This window comes from Poeciliopsis prolifica, unplaced genomic scaffold (assembly GCF_027474105.1).
Source record: "Poeciliopsis prolifica strain line A6 unplaced genomic scaffold, Auburn_PproV2 SCAFFOLD002, whole genome shotgun sequence".
Taxonomy (NCBI): Eukaryota; Metazoa; Chordata; class Actinopteri; order Cyprinodontiformes; family Poeciliidae; genus Poeciliopsis; species Poeciliopsis prolifica.
Genome location: NW_026562377.1, coordinates 17,228,620 through 17,246,962, shown reverse-complemented (window position 1 = coordinate 17,246,962; position 18,343 = coordinate 17,228,620). Strand labels below are relative to the sequence as shown.

Genomic DNA, 18,343 nt, shown 5'->3' with positions numbered 1-18,343 from the left:
CTTGCTAGTTTCAAAAACAAAAAAATTACTAGAAATTAGCATTTGGTATGTTCTACACTTGTAGTTTTATATAGTTTTGAATTTATATCAGGATCAGGCTTTGAAATGAATCGCCGAAACAAATTGAGTTGACAATGGTTTCCTGATGTCTTAAGGTGCACCTCCATAAGTCTGGACCATGTTATCTACATTCAGCCCAAATAAAAACTCACACAGTGAAATAAGTTATTGTAAAATTATATTAACAAGCAATCTTTCCTCAATTTGAAATAAAAAAATATCAGCAAATAAAGGCAACATAGAACAGATGTGTATAATGTGTAATGTTCACAGGAAAAAAAAAAAACTAAACAAAATAGAACAAAAACTTCTCATCACATTTACAAGACTGATGCTAACTTTATAATGACCCCTACTAGAATCAGTTTAGAAAGCTTTGACCAACTGAATAACTGAGGCAATATACGTAGTCAAAGTTTTTTTTTTATCAAAATATTAAAAAAAAAAAAAAGTTGGACTAAAAGGGGGGAGGTTAAATGGGGGCGACCAGTGATATAAACAAACGGGCCATTTTATCGAAACGAAACCAAAAAGACAAAAAACACGGAAGGCTACAACGATGAGGAGCACAGAGTGTTAAGCACAGGCAGGTAAGGAGATACACACCACATCTTAAAGCAGGTGTCCACATAGAGAAGAGCAGCACTAGGTAGTATGTTGTACACAAACCCTCAGCACTCATGCACTCACTTCCTATGCCAAAGTCTGGCTTCACCTGACAGCAAACAGCAGCCGCAGCAGTCCAGCTGTTTGAACGAAGCAGCTCAGAGAGTGGAGCCGTTTAGCTGTCAACAATAGGCCGGAAAAGGATCAAACTGGATCAATAGGATATGAGGAAAAGTAAAAGCCACATTTCTCTCACACATTTTACCCTTAAAATCTCTTTAAATAGAAGGACTGGTTCAGAAGGGAGTAGTACATTATTATTAAAGGTGGCCGCTGGGGGACATGGGGAAAAGGCAAATTCAGAATCCTATGTCACCCAACATAGTGAAACGGTATGCATGGCAAAATATATATATATATATGTTTATATATATAAAAAAAAATTATAAAATAAAAAGGACAAGACAAAGACGTTCCAAGCTCACAATGCATATGCACACTCTCCAGTGTTTAAATGACAAAAGCGGATATTTCCTGCACATTTTGCACCACGAAGCGATCATTGAAATGTACAAGAGGTAAACGTCAACCTTTTTTCTTTTTTTTTCCTGTTCACTGAGGAAGGTTGATGGGACTCGGTGGCAATGGAAGGGGGGCTTCTGCAAAAGGAACATAAAACGTGTCATGTTTGCATTTCAGTAGCTGGTTTCTGTCACATGTGGCTGTAATAGATGGAGAAAATTGTCCTTCATTTTGAGTAAGGAGCAGTGGTCGCTTGCATTCTGGCATTAGTGTGGAACCAAAATGGCGCCTGTCCCTGATTTTGGCGCTGATGTGTTTTGGCCATTTTTCGGTTGCGAGTTCAGATCCTTGGAATGATGGCAAATAATGCTGGGTGGGGTTTGAGGGGTGGGAGGCGATGGGACGGAGGTGGAAGGAGAAGGGGGTCACACACTCATCGTCATGGTGGGAGAGTACTGTGGAAGAAACAAAGCGGAGGATAAGGATTAATGACGGCGCAGGTTTTCAGGTCAACGTGTTCCCTGAAGCTTTACTGCTAGGGTCATTTGGTGAGGAGGCTAAAAAAGAAAAGCCACTCACGTTCTCACTCTGGAAGGAGTGGAGGAAGTTTCCACTCAGCTCTCCGTCATCCCGCGGGGTCCCGGGTGGATTGCTAATGCCACTTAAATTGTTTGGGGAATTCTGGAAGCAAGAAGATCACAGTCTGATTTTCTTTCTTCTTAAACGTATAGGACATCATTCCACTTTAAATGAAAACAAAAAAAAAACAAACAAACAGAAGAGTATGGCCACATGATTTACCTTGTTCATTCCATCCATGTCTCCAGAGCCTGCACAAGAAAGCAACCATGACAAGAAAAAAAGAAACGTGCAGCTTTGGTCTTTATGGAAGTCAAAGCATTAAAACGTGTGTGTGTTGATCGTTAATAGCTTGTAGTGTTACCTAGTGATCCATTCATGTGGTGTGGTTCCATCCCAGCCATGGCTCCCAGGGGCCCGTCAGAGCCTGGGCCCATAGGGAACTGAGCGGGTAAAAAAGTGATAATGATTCACTTACACCTGCACCACTGCACAGGCTGTTGTATTAATGCAACTCAACTATGTGCTCCAAAGCCAACTGCAGTTATTGTAAAGTTTGTGGGGAAAGTCAAACTTTTTTAAATTTAGATGAGCAGCAGGGAAGTTCAATGTTGTAGAGCAGTAACGATGCAAACGCCCAGCACAAGAAGAAGAAAGAGCTACTACTTTCTGCTGGATGGAGGAGCCGGTGGTAGACAATGGAATCAAACGTACAGTTAGGAGAAACTGTATTCTGTGAAAGGCTTGCAGAAAAAGCTGAACACAACTTTTGTCATAACCTTGTAGAAACACTATTTTAGTATCTTGTTTAAATAAATTCTCCATGTGTGATTCCTGCAGGCCACTGCCAATGAGGCATCAGCTGGTCTGAACCGCCTTTAATTATTGTTTGACACAATAATTCAAAGTTGCCTTCTGACATTAAAACATCTGTTTGCAGATACAGTGAAGTATTTAATGTGATATGTGAGGACAAATGTATTGCAATCTATCTCAATTACAGACATTCACTTCAGTGTCAATGACGTGTCCCTTCAGAACTGGTTCTAGAAATGGAACTAGGGAGTTTTATTCAAACACTTCAACCCCTAAAACATAAGAAAGCATAAATCCTTCTTATAGGAAATGTTTTTTTTTTTTTTCCTGCCTGATCCCATTTCATTCACAAGTCTGGCTTTTTAAATGGTTATCTGTAAAAAGATGCATATTATAAAAGCCACCACATTAACTCAATGAAATTAAGATGGATTTTCTTACATTATTTCGGTTGCCTGGTCCAGTGTTGATCATAGTATACAAGTTGTCACCAGAGTTGTTTGAGTCTAAAAGGGATAAAATGACATCATACATGAAAATGTGTGGCAGGAGGAACACGTCTGAAAGCAGGTATTTTATATGAGAAGCACCAACCTGCAGGGCTGGGCATAATGGGAGTTCCAGGAGGACCTCCACCGCCAGATGCCCCCTTTGGAAAAACAAATGAAGACACATTACAGGTATTTATTCAAGAAATAAAACCATTTCTGTAAAATGTGAGCGTCCATCCTCACCCCGTACGCGCCAGGAGAGGGTGATGAGTAAGGCATCTGAAACCAAAGACAGAAACATTACAGACTGAGAGAGTGAGAGCGCAAACCCTTTCTACACCCCAAGCTGTCATCATTTATCATCCCATCATCCTAATGCCATTACAGCTGGCTGTCCAACCATCTGTGGAAACTATGACATATAATACCACAATTACATCCCAGACCAGAACAGAGGAGGGAAGTAAAAAAAGCAATCTAAAACATCATTTCTCTGGCTGTATGCATGCGTTTTGTGGTGCAGTCGTACTCACAGTGTTGGCATTGTTAGGATTGGGCCATGGTCGACCTGTCCCTTGGCCCCTAGAAGGTAAAGAAGGTAAAAATCTGGGTTGTTGTTTTTCTTTTTTAACTTATGAAGAAAATTGTGCAAAAATCTTTAAAAGGACCAAAGATCTCACATGTTCACTCCTGGCATACCAGGACCCATGGCGTTGTGTGGAGGCCTCATACCACCACCGAAGTTCTGCAGAGACATCAAAACTTTTTACAATAAATTTCATTTCAAACATTAGATGCAATTTGGTTGCTGTGGTAACAGAGCTGGCCATATGTCTACAAAATGAATTTGCTTAAGGCTTGGTGTCTGCACAGAAATGAACAAAAAGGACATTGTGATCAGGAAGAAAGCAGCAATGTATTCTGCACAAACTGAGAGCCTACCTGAGGGCCGGGCCCCATGGGCCCCATGCCACGAGGGCCACTCATTCTCTGCATTGGCCCCAAATTAGGATGGCCTGGAGGAATAAACGGGGACTTTCAGTAAACCAGACAGAAATATGAAAAGTAGTTGTGGTGCAAATCTGTACCTTGTGGTCGTGTAGGATCCATGTTGGGCAACATGGGATGAGGACCAGGTCCTCCGCCAGGGGTCTGGGAGAAACAAAACACAAATATGGTGTAAGTTAAAATATGTTAAGCAACAAGGAATCCATTTTTTTTCTAACTACCATATTTCCAGGATTCCCATTTGTCATGTCAAAATCCAAGACATTTCAAACTTTCCACAATGAATCTGTCTTTTCTCATCTAGTCCCTAGAGTATGAATACAAAAAACTACACTATGAATTTATAGCAAAATGTGTCCAGTGGTCAGAGTTTAAATATGGGATTGGCAAAACATGAATGCAGAAATGGATGAGGAAGGATGCGTTCACACCAACCCTGTTTAGTCTGCTTTAATCAAACTCTTGTTCGCTTTTCTTGAAAGTTTGGTTCGTTTGGGGATATGTGAATATGTAATCAAACTAATGTGGACCAAAATAGCAAACTCTATACCGCTTTGTTTAAAAAAAAAACACCTTTGTCTTGTTTTGATTTTAGTGAACTCTACCACAGTTTATTCAAACTGTGCATGCATCCACATATACAAATGTATATTACAAAGCTCCAAAAAGCTTTTAGAGTAGACTATAGCGCAGGGCATTCTGGGTAAATACAACCAAAACAAATGCTAGAGTCCAGCCTTCGTGGTTTTTTACCAAAGACAAAACCAACCACTAAAATGTTATGCTACACAATTTTTATTTATATTTTTTGAAAAGGAAGTTACGCTCATTTCTACTTCAGAGGTTTTCAAGTCATTTTCTTCAGAAGTTCTTAGTGTAGCGCCACCATAGGCAACCAAATCTTTTGGTCTGGTTGGTTTGACACAGTGCAGTGTGAACCCAAACCGCACCAGGTGAAAATGTAACAAATGTTGAAAATTTTGGTCCCCAGGTGAACCTAGTCTATCAACCAACCAGGTGTGAAAACACCCTTATATCAGAGATCCACACTGCTGTGAAGGAGGTGTGTGCGCTACCTGGTTGGGCATCCTCATGGGGGGACCTCTCGGGCCTCCAGCGAAACGAGGCGACATGAAGGACTACAACACAAACACAAGGTTTCTTTATTCCAAACATGAAATTCAGGTAACATTGCTCTAATTTTCATTGATGAACAGTGAACTGTAAAAGCTGCTAATGCATCGGAAGCTTGAGCAAATCCCGGAGCATGAAGCATCACCTTCGAGAATCTGCGTTCCCACATGACTGCAGACAGAATAACAAGAGAGAAGGAAGAACAGAGAGAAATGCAGAAGGAAAGAAAGATAGCATTACCTGACTGTGTGGTCCCATCATACTGTTAGGGGGAGGAGGCTGAGGGTGAGGAGAGCCCTGGGGACCAGGTGGACCCTGCAGCATCACGCAGAATAATGAGGCACGGAGGGGGGAGATAGAAAAGAGACAGGGAAGCGGGGGTGGGGGGGAAAGCGAAAAGGAGAATCCAAGAAGGAGCATCGAGAGAAGCAAGGTTACTACAGGGCAGAAGACAGCTGAAATGCCAGAACCAAAGCATGGTGCCAAAAAGTACAAAGACATGGTGCTCATTTTCATGTACAAAGCAGAGGAGAACAAGCAAATGATAGCCCGGAACGAGAGAAAAGAGACAGTGATGGAGAGGATGTGGGCTCTTTCGCCTGTCACTCAAGGCATTAAGAAGCCTGCTGCATGCAGCATGTTATCAGCGCTAATTTCCCTGAATTAACAGCATCAATTAAGCTGTATGCAATTAGCTTTATAACAACACTAAACACTGGCACTTTGGCACTAATGTTGCTGATCTGACAGAATGAGAGAGGCTAATTGAACTGCCTCATTTGCTTTTTGCTATGGTTAGTGGGAGTGTGTGTGCGCTCATTTATGGTTGTCAAAATGACTTCTGATATTAACCAGAGGGGGTGGGGTGTGATTCATTGCATCGTTGTCACTTGTAATTAATTTTTTTTAAAAAGGAGAGAAATCTATTGGATTAGTGATGAATCGCTTCCCCAACAAGTCATTTCCACACAGGTGCCTGTAAAGACTTTATTCTATAGAGTTATCGATTTACAGTAGGTGCTGCACCTTTCGATTTCCACATTAGAGGGAAATGGCCGGACCACGCCTGCCTGTTCACAACACAGGAGGGGTTCAGGCTGACAGAACATCCACGTTTATAAAAAGTCTGCCAAGCTAAGCAGAGTAAATGTAACACATTCAGAAGCGCCAGTGTAGAAAGGTTGTACAACACACTAAATAGGATTAAAACATGGAAGACGGAGACATGATGACGATCTACTTATTTAATTCTGTCGTAAATAAAATGTGTTTGAATCAGTTTAAGTGTGTTTAGCTGTGGGTATGGACTTACTTGGAAAAAGCCCGGTGGCATCGGTCCCCCTGGCATGCCCTCACCTGGAGGCATCCCCCCCATCACAGGGCTGGGCGCTGCTGCAGCACTCTGACAAGCATAAAAAATGAAACCGCTTATTGTTCTGCGCAATGTGAGCTCATGGCTACACAAACTGCTGCTTTCATGAGCCTCATATGAACACGTGAGTGAAAACCCTCATGTATTTTCTGTAGGAGCTTAATCGACTTGACATGTTGCAGTCTCAGAGCCTCAATAAGGTATTGGTGGAGTCTTTATAGCGGTCTGAGTCCTGCTGATTGGGATCCAGCGCGATCAGATAAGTATCAGAGGGATGCACTGAGTCAGAGGCTCCAAAGTGCTGCTGCACAGCAGGGGCAAGCTGGGCCTATTTCCTGCTCAAACCACAGCCCTAATTCACTAATGTGCCATTTGCTTCGGTCACACGCTCCTAATTGACTGAGTTTTTCCTCCCCTGTAGCTGAAGCAATCCGAGATGAGCTAATGTCTTCTGAGCCATGGGGTTCAGCTTCCAGGGAACAGCGACTGAAGCTGATCTTACCCCAGATTGTTGCGGGTAGACGGAGGCGAACAGGCAACGAAAACAACAAGAACGTGTGTATCAGCATCCACGGTGGCAGAGCTGCGCTGTAGCGTCTCAGGCCTGCAGACATCACTGGTCAATCGCCAACACCCTCCTTTTTATCGACTGCACCCTCCCTAATTATATCTGCCCAGGCAGCCCCTGTGAAATACCTCGGTGAGGAGAGAAGTGAGACCATAGGGAAATGTCGGTTCCCTCAGAGACGGGAAATACGCACGCTGCTTCTTTTTTGATTTTTAACTGAGTTCTGATCCCAAGTTAAAGATTCCTGTTAATGAAAAACAAGGGATGCAAATTTGGTGACAGAAATCTGATCTTTCCCAACTAGTGAATGCACCCAATTATACCGAGTAACCGTGACAACAACTTCTTCCAGGTTGTTAGGGGGAAGAGTTAGACGTTTTCAGTATAAGTTAGAGGTTTTAATGTGAAGTTATTGCAAGTATAAATATGTTGAAATGCCATTTAAAAGCATATATTTGCAATGACATGTCAAGACCTCTATGCAGTTCAATGTGTCTATGAGAGAGAGGGACATTTTCAACAGATAACAGGAAGGCTGCACAGGAGCGGTGGGCATTTATCATATTGTTTATCATGATCAATTTCCTATGATAACAATTTGGATTGTCATCATAGGAAATGATAATCATTGTGCGCTCATTTATGTTGTCACAATAAACCCAATCAACGAGGTTTAAAACCCCACAAAACTGTCTGTATTGTCTGCATTGATAGTGTCACCATTTTCACCACTGCTTATTCAATGAAAGCATCAATGAATACCAATAAATTTGAAACTATGGTTACCTTGTACAGCTTAGGGATACAAATCACACTTCTTTATGAGACTGGGTTCCTAAAGAAGCGCATTATAAATGGGAATGTTTTTCAAAAGCATTATTTGTGTTTGTGAAGAACAAAGAGCTGCTGTCAGGATTGATATTTCATAAGGAATAGAGACTGTTAGCCAAACAAATCGATATAATGTTGAAAAAATTCAGAAGATGTTAACTCCATGACAATTTTGTCTTTGTTTTAAAAATATCAAAACCCTATTTCATATTTGCTTTATCACTCACACTGTGTGACATTGCCTCTGCTCTCATAGTCATAATAACCCCTCAATTTTCAGGGAGAAACTGTTAAAGCCTGAAATAGGCACTGACACATCAAACACTAACAAAAACCAGAAATCAAAAATCACCACAAAATTCAGGTCGGAGCAATTTCCCCCATTTCTGCTGTGACATACGACGTCTTCTCTACAAACCCTGTGGAGATGGGATGATCAGCTAACACAGACTTGTTTTTTTTACCATCTCTGCAACTTCAGTCAATTCTGTGTTGAAAATGTATGCAGCTACAACAAGTGACATTGTTTCATTTCATACTTCACATTCATGTGTAACTGCATTGCTGAGATGATGTTCTGAATCTGAACTGTCTTTGTTTTAAAATATCAAAAAGAGCAAAACTTAACAGAACTATTTAGCATGTTCACATTAGTTTATTATTCTGCAATCAGTGCCTTCAGACATTTAATCATGAGGTTTGTTGTTTATCTTTGTGGAAAACATTGACTTTATAACACACAGGCCTACAAACATGACATGATATTTACATGCACGCATCCTGGTGTCCATTACGTCAGGATTTAACATTGCCGTTTCTGTCAGGTATACTATCCAACAAGCACATTTTGAAACACTTCCCATAAAGCAGATTGTCTTCACATCAAGTAATCAATAAATATCTTTTGGACCTGACGCCAAAGTCTGCAACCAAGGAGGAGGAACTCACACAAAGAAAACACTGTTTCATGGTGAGAATGGAGCAAAATGCTTTTGCATAAAATATAAAACTCAACCCGTTTCACAAGGTGAGAACTGCTCAGACCAGTCAGAGCGAATGATGACGTTAGGACTGCACCCATTAAGCTGTCGTGGAGAGAGTCATCCAGTAATGTGGTTATCTAACCTGCAAGGCCTGACAGGTGTACCAACAGAACGGCACTGTGGGAGATTAATACAAAAATTACATAATAATCGTTTTTTGCCATAAGAAGTGAAACTCTGATGCTAATAATGTCTTTAGCAACATGACATTCAGCTGCATTTTTTTTTTTACTATTGCTATTCTGATGGTAGCATTAACTAGTTCACAAAGACACCCAACACAGGCAACTAAATGCATCAAAATAGTTTTTTTTTTTTTTGTGAAGACAGAATAACATTTTGAGATCTTCCTCCCTAAGTCTTGTACAGGTTTGCCAATGCTCTGCAAAGTTTAAGTGGGTGTGTGCTCTGCTTCTCTGTGCAGCCACAGCAGACCTCCCCCGCCCCACCGTTCCCCGCTCGCTGTGGCTTTTCAGTGACAAGACACGACTAAAAATAATTGAATCATTTTGCCAACACAGAAAGTGAGAAAAGCAGACAAGCTAAAGCAAAGCTGGGAAAGATGCTTCCGATCTAAAACTCCTTACTGTGAATAGATAATAATCGTCTTCCAAAGGCATCTCATACAAGACAAAAAATAAATAAATTAAGAGTCATAAGATCATAGGGGAAAATGTAGCATTTCTACAGAGTCAATTATTTCGTCAACCAGATTTTGACAAAGCTTGGTGTAATGACTTTTTTTTAATCACTCTGCTTTATCTTACATATTCAGTATGCTAATGGATGGATTAAACTGGCTACCTGCACTTAACCAGCAAATTACATTACAAAAATAAATAAGGCATTTACAAGTAAAATGGTTAAACTAAGTTGAAACATAAACACCATAATTAAAGAGTCGTTAGTTTTAAGCATCAGTATTTCTGTACTTCAAAAACCATTGGAGATTTCATTTGGATCGAATATTTTCCCACCAATTTTCTAAAGAAATCCAAGATCTTTTTTGTTTTTCACGTGGCCGACTCCACACCTGAAGCAAAAAATGTTATTGAATGCTTTGCTACTAAATCTACTGAAACTCTTTTCAATACATTATAGCTCAAATGTATTGATTTAATGTTACTTTTTAGTCCTATGACCATTGAGGAGAATACACTATAAAGTGCAACAATGATAAAAATAAAGAATTAGAAAACTATTTTAATGCAATTTGTTTGCAAATTGAATGAATTAAGAAAAATAATCTCCACTTAAATATTCACTGGCCAAAAAAAACCAAAGGATTTTAATCAACCAGTGTTAAAAATAGGGTCATAACCTCTCATAATCCATAAGTCTATTGGTATAGATCAAAACCTTTGATAGATGTAACTGTTTTGTAATGTAAATGTTTTCAGAAAACATACAATCACAATAACTACATATTCAATTTGAGTATTTTTTAAGGTTATCGCCATAATAATTCAACTAAAACACCAGTAAATACCTAGACAAACTGGTACATTAAGCTAAATGTGTACAAAGTGGTTTATTTATGGGGACAAAATGGAAGTGGGAAGGGATGAATGGCAATGTGTGAAAACAAAATGGGGGCGATCAACTGGCAAAGGAGTGAAAAGACTCAGAGCAAACAGAACCTCATTCAAAGCCCCTAAACAATGAACATGTCCGTGGAAATAAATCTAGACCACATACTGACAATCCCTAAATACAACGAACATACTCCTCCTGATTTAGTCAAGGTAACAAGTGAATTTTGGCAAATTGTTATACTGCTTATGTTAATTTCAATAATTACAAGGGTTCCACAATAAGAACCAAATACATACACAGCTCAGCTCTGTGCTATGAGAATATTGATGAAGATGAACATGTTCTGCCTCCTTTCTTGAACTTAAACCGCTACACTGAGTCTGTCATTAGTCTGTGAGCTCTAATATCTCAGCCACTTAATGTATAAATCACTTTTGAGCATTAAGGCCCATCCAGTGGGTCAAATATATTCTTAGCTTCCTAGAGCAATTCAATTTATTGCACAGCTCAAAAACCTGCAGAACTATTTATATATTTTTCTTCTGGCAAGAGAGTGTTGAATGTTCTAACAAAACAAAACTGGAGCCGGTTTGTTTTCCTGTAGACAAAGGCTGATTTACGCTTCTGTCTGAAAATCAGATATGGATTCATCCCCCATGCTGGCCATCGCGACAGAAACCTTCCTGTTTGCTAACGCAGTAAATTCCTGTAAAGATGAAACTTTAACATGTCTACCAAATGATTACACAATCCAAATGTTTAAAAAATACTGCTGCAGAAGAGCACACAACAGTGACAACACTTATAATAAAAAATTTTAAAAAAGCAATGTGCATGGTGAGATCCAGGCATTTTTTAACTAGATCTTTATCACATGCTTGTAAACCCCACAGCTGTGCTGGGTGGACTGTCCCAAACTGACTGATGCTGCTCGCTGTTTAAATGAGCTTCGTCTCTACAGACTTTCTGGAATCAAAAAGAGGCAGATGTCTTACCGTGGCCTGAGGCGCAGCCCCCTTGTCTGGGGCCTTCTTTGCAACAACCCAGGAGCCTACCCTCCCCCCTTAGTCATGATTCAGCACATGTACGTGTGTACTTCAAAGGTCTCAAGGCATCTCAGTCAAATAAATACTTAGATCACTGAAAGATGTTAGAAAACGGCAGCAATGGCAGATGTGATTCTTTTCCAACAACAAAAAGATTAGGGTTGGCAATCGAGCATGCTGGAGGAAGAAAACAAAAAATAGAAAAAAAAAAGGAGGAGTGTGAGGATGACCAAGAAGCTGTATGGGGGAAACAGAGACGAGCAGAAAGAAGAGAAGTCTAACATTTGAAGTGGATAAAGGAGAAATGATGTAGGTGTTTCAGCCGCAGCAGCGACCACCCAACAGCCTACACGCCTTTTAAAAGCCTCACTTCTTCCACTGGAACCGGCGCTCAAAAGAAACCAGCTCGTATGTTTAGCTTGTAAATGTTTAACCATCAATCAACACCATAAAACCCGACTGGATGCTCTCTCTCCCTCTATAGTCATTCTCTGATTCTCATCTCGCTCCTCCCCCCAGTTTTTTTATTTTATTTATTTTTTTTAATTCACTCGGCTCCTCCACTGTGGTGGATGCTGGGCATATGCCACAATGCCACTCCCTTTTCCTTTTTCCAATCTGCCCTCAGCTTGGTGACAGCCATCAATCAGCAGCTGCGCCATGGCGACGGAGCCCTCGGGGAGCGATCGTCAGACCCGGAGTGAATATGCAGGGGCTTTACGATCCCTGCTGGCTAACAGAAAGGCACTCACCTCCCCCACACCGAGACAAAGGCAAGGGTCCAATGAGTACTACTGTCCACAAGCGCGCACACACACAGAGACCCATACTTGATTGACCCCTAATAATCACAAAGAGACAACATCAGAGCAGAGGGCAGCCACAAGATGTTGGAGAGGAACTCGCAGAGCTCCACACTGTTTTACCGCTGCTTCACTGGCCTAATGTTTTCCAGGAGAGGAAAATTGTCTCAGTCAAAGCAGTTTAAAGGTCTTACACCAGGAGTGAGCAATTATTCTCCCCGATGGGCCAAATAAGGAACTGTGGCTGTCGAAAAGGGCCAAACTATTGGCTGAATGTGATTTTCCCCAATTTAGGTTTACTAAAAATAAACTGTAAATGTAATTTTTCATGCAACGGTGCAACGAAGCAAGCTGTGACCTACCGTCACGACAACTAAACATTTATATTGACTTAAGCATAAATGTTTATCCTTCACAAAAACATCTGGACTAAAAAGTTGTACTTTGTGAAAACAAGCCTGCGTTCCACCAACAGAACATCCCACTTCTGATTTTCCACATAAATATTTCAGCTTCATTTCAAATTAAAAACTCCACTACCTTTCCTGATCTGTCTTCACTTCAGTATAAACTGATGTGTCTTGGAGAATCTCGCTCTTTTCATCAGAACGACAGAATAAAGTAGCTACCAAAAACAAGAAACAAAACAATTCCCTTCAAAATAAAAGCAGCATCTGAAGAGTCGAGTACAGGATTAAGACTTTGTTCGTGTTAAATTTCGTGTTTTTATTTGGGTCAGTCGAGGACACGGGTCCTATTTACACTGTGAATTTAAAACATTGTCGATACTTTACAAAAAAATAAATTATCTATAACCTTAACGGCTTTCCCATTGCCCCACAAGATTTAGAAGTAATGCACTAATCTGACCCGATATCAGAATCAGTTTTCCTTAAAAGTAATAGAGAAATGGTTTGTTCATTTAATTCATTAAAACTGACAATTTTGAGACTGTTAAGACACCAAGCAAAAGTGAATACTTTAAATCCCTTCTCAAGGTTTTAAAAGAAGGAAGACAAAAATCTCAGGTTTAGAGATATATCCTTTGTAACGCCTTCATTTTCTGCTGCGTTCAAAAGTAGCATCTCCAACAACAATAACCTGTGAGATTTTTTTCTCTCAGATATTATAGTTCTTCTGAGTGAAACAAATAAACCAATTAGTAGTTGGTGTCGGTCAGAAAAGTGCGACCAGTGCATCTCTAAAGTTTAACACTTTTTTGTCAATGTCAAAGCATAAAATACGAGAAAGAAAACAAGCGTTGTGCTCATTTAGTGTGAAGAGGAAAAAACATGGCTGGCTATCAAAATAAATAACTTTTCCTGAATGACTGGAAATGATAACCCACTCACCCAGCAATCCAATCTGCAAAGGCATCTCCATTTTAACCCCTTGCTGACCATAGATCCACTCACAGTCCTGGGTTACCCTAAATTATGCTGGAAACTCTTAACCTCAAATGTTCTTTCAGCACTCATTCTGATAAATCCTGATCTTATTTAATTTACTTAGTGCACAATTACTGCTTAACCTTCCAAAAGATAAAAGAAAATACAAGATGGAGAGAAAGGATGGAAGCCACAAACAAGCAGTCCACATTTTCTTTAATCGGAACAAGACTTTTTTTTTTTAGATGTTCTTTTTTGAGTGCTGGTTCAAAGCAGGAAACTGTGCAGCAAATGAAAGCAACCCCCACCCCGTTCCATCTCCAAAATAGCATAATTATCAACAAGCAAAACACCCTTATCACGCAAATATGAAAATATTGCAATAGGAGAAACAATGTATAACCAAATGAGGCACAAATTGTGAGTGACGTCTCAGAAAGGGAGCACACAGATCTGCCAACTACTGCTCTTTCAGATCCATTAGAATTATGACTCTGCATGCACTATGTTTCAACATGTACTTGAGCTGACACACTAACAGGCAGCCAAAGATTACTATCAAAACAAAAATGAAGTTGTGTGCAGAAATATTCTAATAATGTGTCTAAACCTTTTTCCCCTTCCACAACGAAGGCTGGGATTGGAGGAACGCTCGACAGGTCTGACTCAGGAAATGCTGACTTCAGCTTCATTTTCCCAGAAACCTATGAAGCTCGTTGTTTGCCCACTGACAGATTTAAAAAGTGGTCCAATTTGCTCAGGTTCTGAAGCACAACTGTGCAGAATGATAAGAAATTACTAAAAGAAAACGCAAGACATACTTGGAAAAAAGAGAAAATCTTCACCATGCAGAAAATATTATTTTTCCTAAAATAGACCAGGCGTTGTGTAGGACAGGAACATCGGAAGAGAGAGGTGATCGTTTTCCAAAATGAAACGATTAAACAAAAAACTAAGATCTGAGCAGCAAATTATGTATTTGGTTTATATTACTTTATAATTCAATCAAAAAAGGAGACGAACCAATACAGATTACCATAACCCGTTTTCTTTGACTCTGACCTGCTGATCTAACTTTTTTTTGGTGGAAAGAAATGGCTGCAGACTGATTAATGCGGACATTTGCTTTCAATCCAACAGAAAATGTTTTTCCCAATTTAGACGTCAAAACCTTTGTGTTTTTCTGAAGCTCACAAAACCTGCATCAAAAAAAATGAAGTTAGTTTAGTTTATTTATTTATAGGCAAAGAGTCGATTTGATGCATTTGCTGAACAGAGGAAAAAACTTATAGATTTTTTTCAGTACTTGATCTTAAGATCAAGGGAGGAAAAGAATATCTGGCCGATTGATTGATAAACCTCAAGGTGGAAAAAAAAAAGAGAAATTCTCTACGACTTCAAAAAGAGCTCCATGTGATTGCTACTCACATAGTCATGGAAGGCCTTTGCTTCGCTGGAGTGGTCACATGTCTCTCTCCTCTCCGGTGCAGCACAATACAAGTCCCAGAAAACACTGTAGACAAGAGGAGGGCATGAGGGGGTGTGGGAGGTCATGAAGCAACTGAAACACTGCAAACAAGCCTTGGACACTGTGCCACAGTACGACGAAATGAGACTCACCACCACCAGGAATGTAGGAATCCAGGGGGCTCTCCGAGGGTTATGTTTTTCTCCCATCGGATCTACGACAGGTTTTACAAACGATCAACAGATTTCGGTTAAGACTGATTTTATTTATTTATTTTGTTGTTGTTGTTAAAAAAGCATTTCAATAAAGTGTTGAAAACAGGGTTGAACTTTTACCCCAAATTCCACATACCTCTGATAAAAAGGTCTGTGCAGACTTCTGTGCTCCTATGTGTAACAAATATTCATAGACATATAGAGCCAACCTGTGCAGAAAAATAGAATATATATATTTTTTAAAATTTAAAAAGTGATAATAATGTGTGGCTTGGTCTTATAAACATATTGCTGTAAGATTAATTCTTCCTACAAAATGAAGAGGTGAGCTGAGTCGACTACAGGCCCTGGGAACAATGGCTGCCAAATAGCTCAAGCCAAAAAATTAGATGGGGACTGGAAAACAAGCCGAGCCTGTTGAAGGTTTGCAGCATTTAATGTTGCCGAGCGAGTAAATAAACGGTATAATTTGAAGCCTGAGAACGCTGTGTTGGTGGAACTGATGGGGCTGTGGGTAACGAAAGCGGAGCCTATCCAGGCAGAGAGCGCAACAGAGAAAACAATGCACTGTAGCGCCGCGATGTTATTGTTTTCTCATTTTCCGTGCTCTCGTCTCGGACAACCCCGCACACACACACAAAAAAAAAACCCCCGTCTCAGAGAGTTTCGCTCTAAACACAAACCAAGAGCCCCGGTGGCTGCGCGGAGAACAACGGCAAACGGCTAACGGCAGGAGAAACACGGCTCGGAGGAGGAATGGCGAGCAGACAAGGCGGTTCATTCAATTCCACTCTCGGCAGGAGGAAATCGCCTCTTGCTAGCCTACATCCAGCAAACAACACAAAGCAACTTAGCGGGCGGAAAAATGCGGAATAAATAAACGTTTCTCGGCTTACTTTTCTCGCGCTTGGCTGTTTTTTTTTTCGCTTCTCTTTCTTTTTTTCGCTATTTCATCTGTCAGACCATCGCGGCCGCCAACCGCACTCCTCCTCGATCCAACGACTCAACCGAGCCTGGTCCGGGGGAAGAGGCGGGGCCACCGCGAGCGGCAGGACAGGCGGCCAATGAGAACCCAGCGATCTCTTTAAGACCCGCCTTTTTGTGCTCTCCGTTTACAGTTCTGACGTCGATAGCTTCAGTTTCAAAGGACTCGATTTAAGGAACAGATTCACTGTTCCCTTGTTAATTGCCCCTTAATTAACAACAAACTGGCTATTCTGGTTTGTCGTTAGCCTGCTTTATTAATTTTTTAACGAGAGGAGATATTTGGGTTTCAGATGTCATTACACATGTGAACCATGAAACAGGATGTAGTTTCTTTTATTTGATCAACCAAGTAAGATTACACACGATGTAAAAGTTATTGTTAAAAACATGTGCTCAGTAAAAGAAAAAAATGCACACACACACCGAGATACAAACAAGATTAAAATCCATTTCCCAACACAATACAACATTTATATTATTATCTTGCTGTTCCCAAACTTTCAGCTTCTGACATACAAAATGACTCTACAACCAAGGATCATGACCCTGACTCTTGGTTGAGCATGCTTGCATTTTTACAGCAGTTAAAAAGTGCTACAATCGCAGAACAGCAGCGTCAACATCAAATAAATTACCCAACATGTTACCTTTAATTGTTTTCTAACCTGTTTTTGTTTTTGGGGATTATACACATTTTTTCTCACAACATTTCTAATATGTACATCCTTTCTCTTCATCGGTTTATAGGTTAATTCCTGAAGTGGACCTCAAGACACGTTACATAGTTGTAATCCAAACTTTGGGAACTGCTGCCGTTTGTAATAATGTTATTGATATTTAGTGACTCTTCAATGTATCCCAAAGTATTTCCAGACAGACCAAGCTAAGCAGCTGTGTTGCTCAATGAGCTACACAGTCCAAAGAAATCTCATTAAATGAATTTAAAATGCAGGAATAGGACTGGTTAAACATTTTCACAGTTTTCAAGTCCAATTTGAAGCAACACACTTTGATACAATCATCTGACTCATGACTAATATGAATGAAAATCAAATTATGCTCAGAATGTCTAAAAGAAACTTTACAGACAAAACAAACAGCAAATGGCTTCAATATTTGGGCCTCTAGTTAAAACTCTCAATCCAATTGAAGTTGACTCAGTGAAACAACTGAGAAAATCCTAACAAGCATCAGCATTATTAGACAGGCAAGAAAACGCTCTGCTGCGTGCTATGAAAAATTTTATTTTCTTTCTGAATTTTGTAAGATCCAGAGATTCCCACCATTTTGATTTGTGCAAAAAAATAATAATAATAAAAATAAGAGAACATATGGTCTCAGGAAAGATTGTCATCCATTATAATCTAAGGCGCAGGAGTGAGGGAACCATAATTGCTGAACAAAGGGTCTTGCCGCAACATCTGCAGTCATTCAAGCATTTTTGGCAAAAGTATTGCTATATTTAGAAAGACAATTTCAGAGAGGGATATAGGGAACTTATTGCCAACAACCACTCAAGCAGTGTCAAACCCATCATCTACTGTTGCTGAAATTGAAAAGAAAATGAGGTATTCAGCTTTTTATTTTGTTATTTATATATATATATATATATATATATATATATATATATATATATATATATATATATATATATATATATATATATATATATATATATTTTTTTTTTTTTTTAGGAAACAAAGTAGAGACTTAAGTTTCCATCCGGTCCCTTCAACTCCCAAACATAAAACGCTTCCAAGCAGTGCTGGAAGCTGATGCAACCCAGTGGTGAAGCGTGCCTCCAACCCAACTTGTTTTGCAACGTGTTACCAGCAAGCATCGCATTTAAAATGCAGATTTCTTTGTCTGG

The 18,343-nt window shown here is 39.9% G+C and overlaps 1 protein-coding gene across 1 annotated transcript; it reads right to left on the bottom strand.

The window, feature by feature from the left end:
- Window positions 1–221: 221 nt before the first annotated feature.
- Window positions 222–17,115, bottom strand: ssbp3b (single stranded DNA binding protein 3b). The gene is made up of 19 exons (XM_055044267.1): window positions 17,109–17,115; window positions 16,383–16,440; window positions 15,623–15,695; window positions 15,424–15,485; window positions 15,232–15,316; window positions 6,529–6,618; window positions 5,457–5,531; window positions 5,159–5,221; window positions 4,163–4,226; window positions 4,017–4,090; window positions 3,755–3,819; window positions 3,608–3,656; window positions 3,318–3,353; window positions 3,178–3,232; window positions 3,025–3,089; window positions 2,132–2,210; window positions 1,990–2,018; window positions 1,768–1,869; window positions 222–1,643 (listed from the first exon to the last, which is right to left on the bottom strand). Exons 1-19 carry the CDS (start codon window positions 17,113–17,115, stop codon window positions 1,614–1,616), a joined length of 1,161 nt encoding a protein of 386 aa, XP_054900242.1. The 3' UTR covers window positions 222–1,613.
- Between the last annotated feature and the right edge of the window lie 1,228 nt (window positions 17,116–18,343).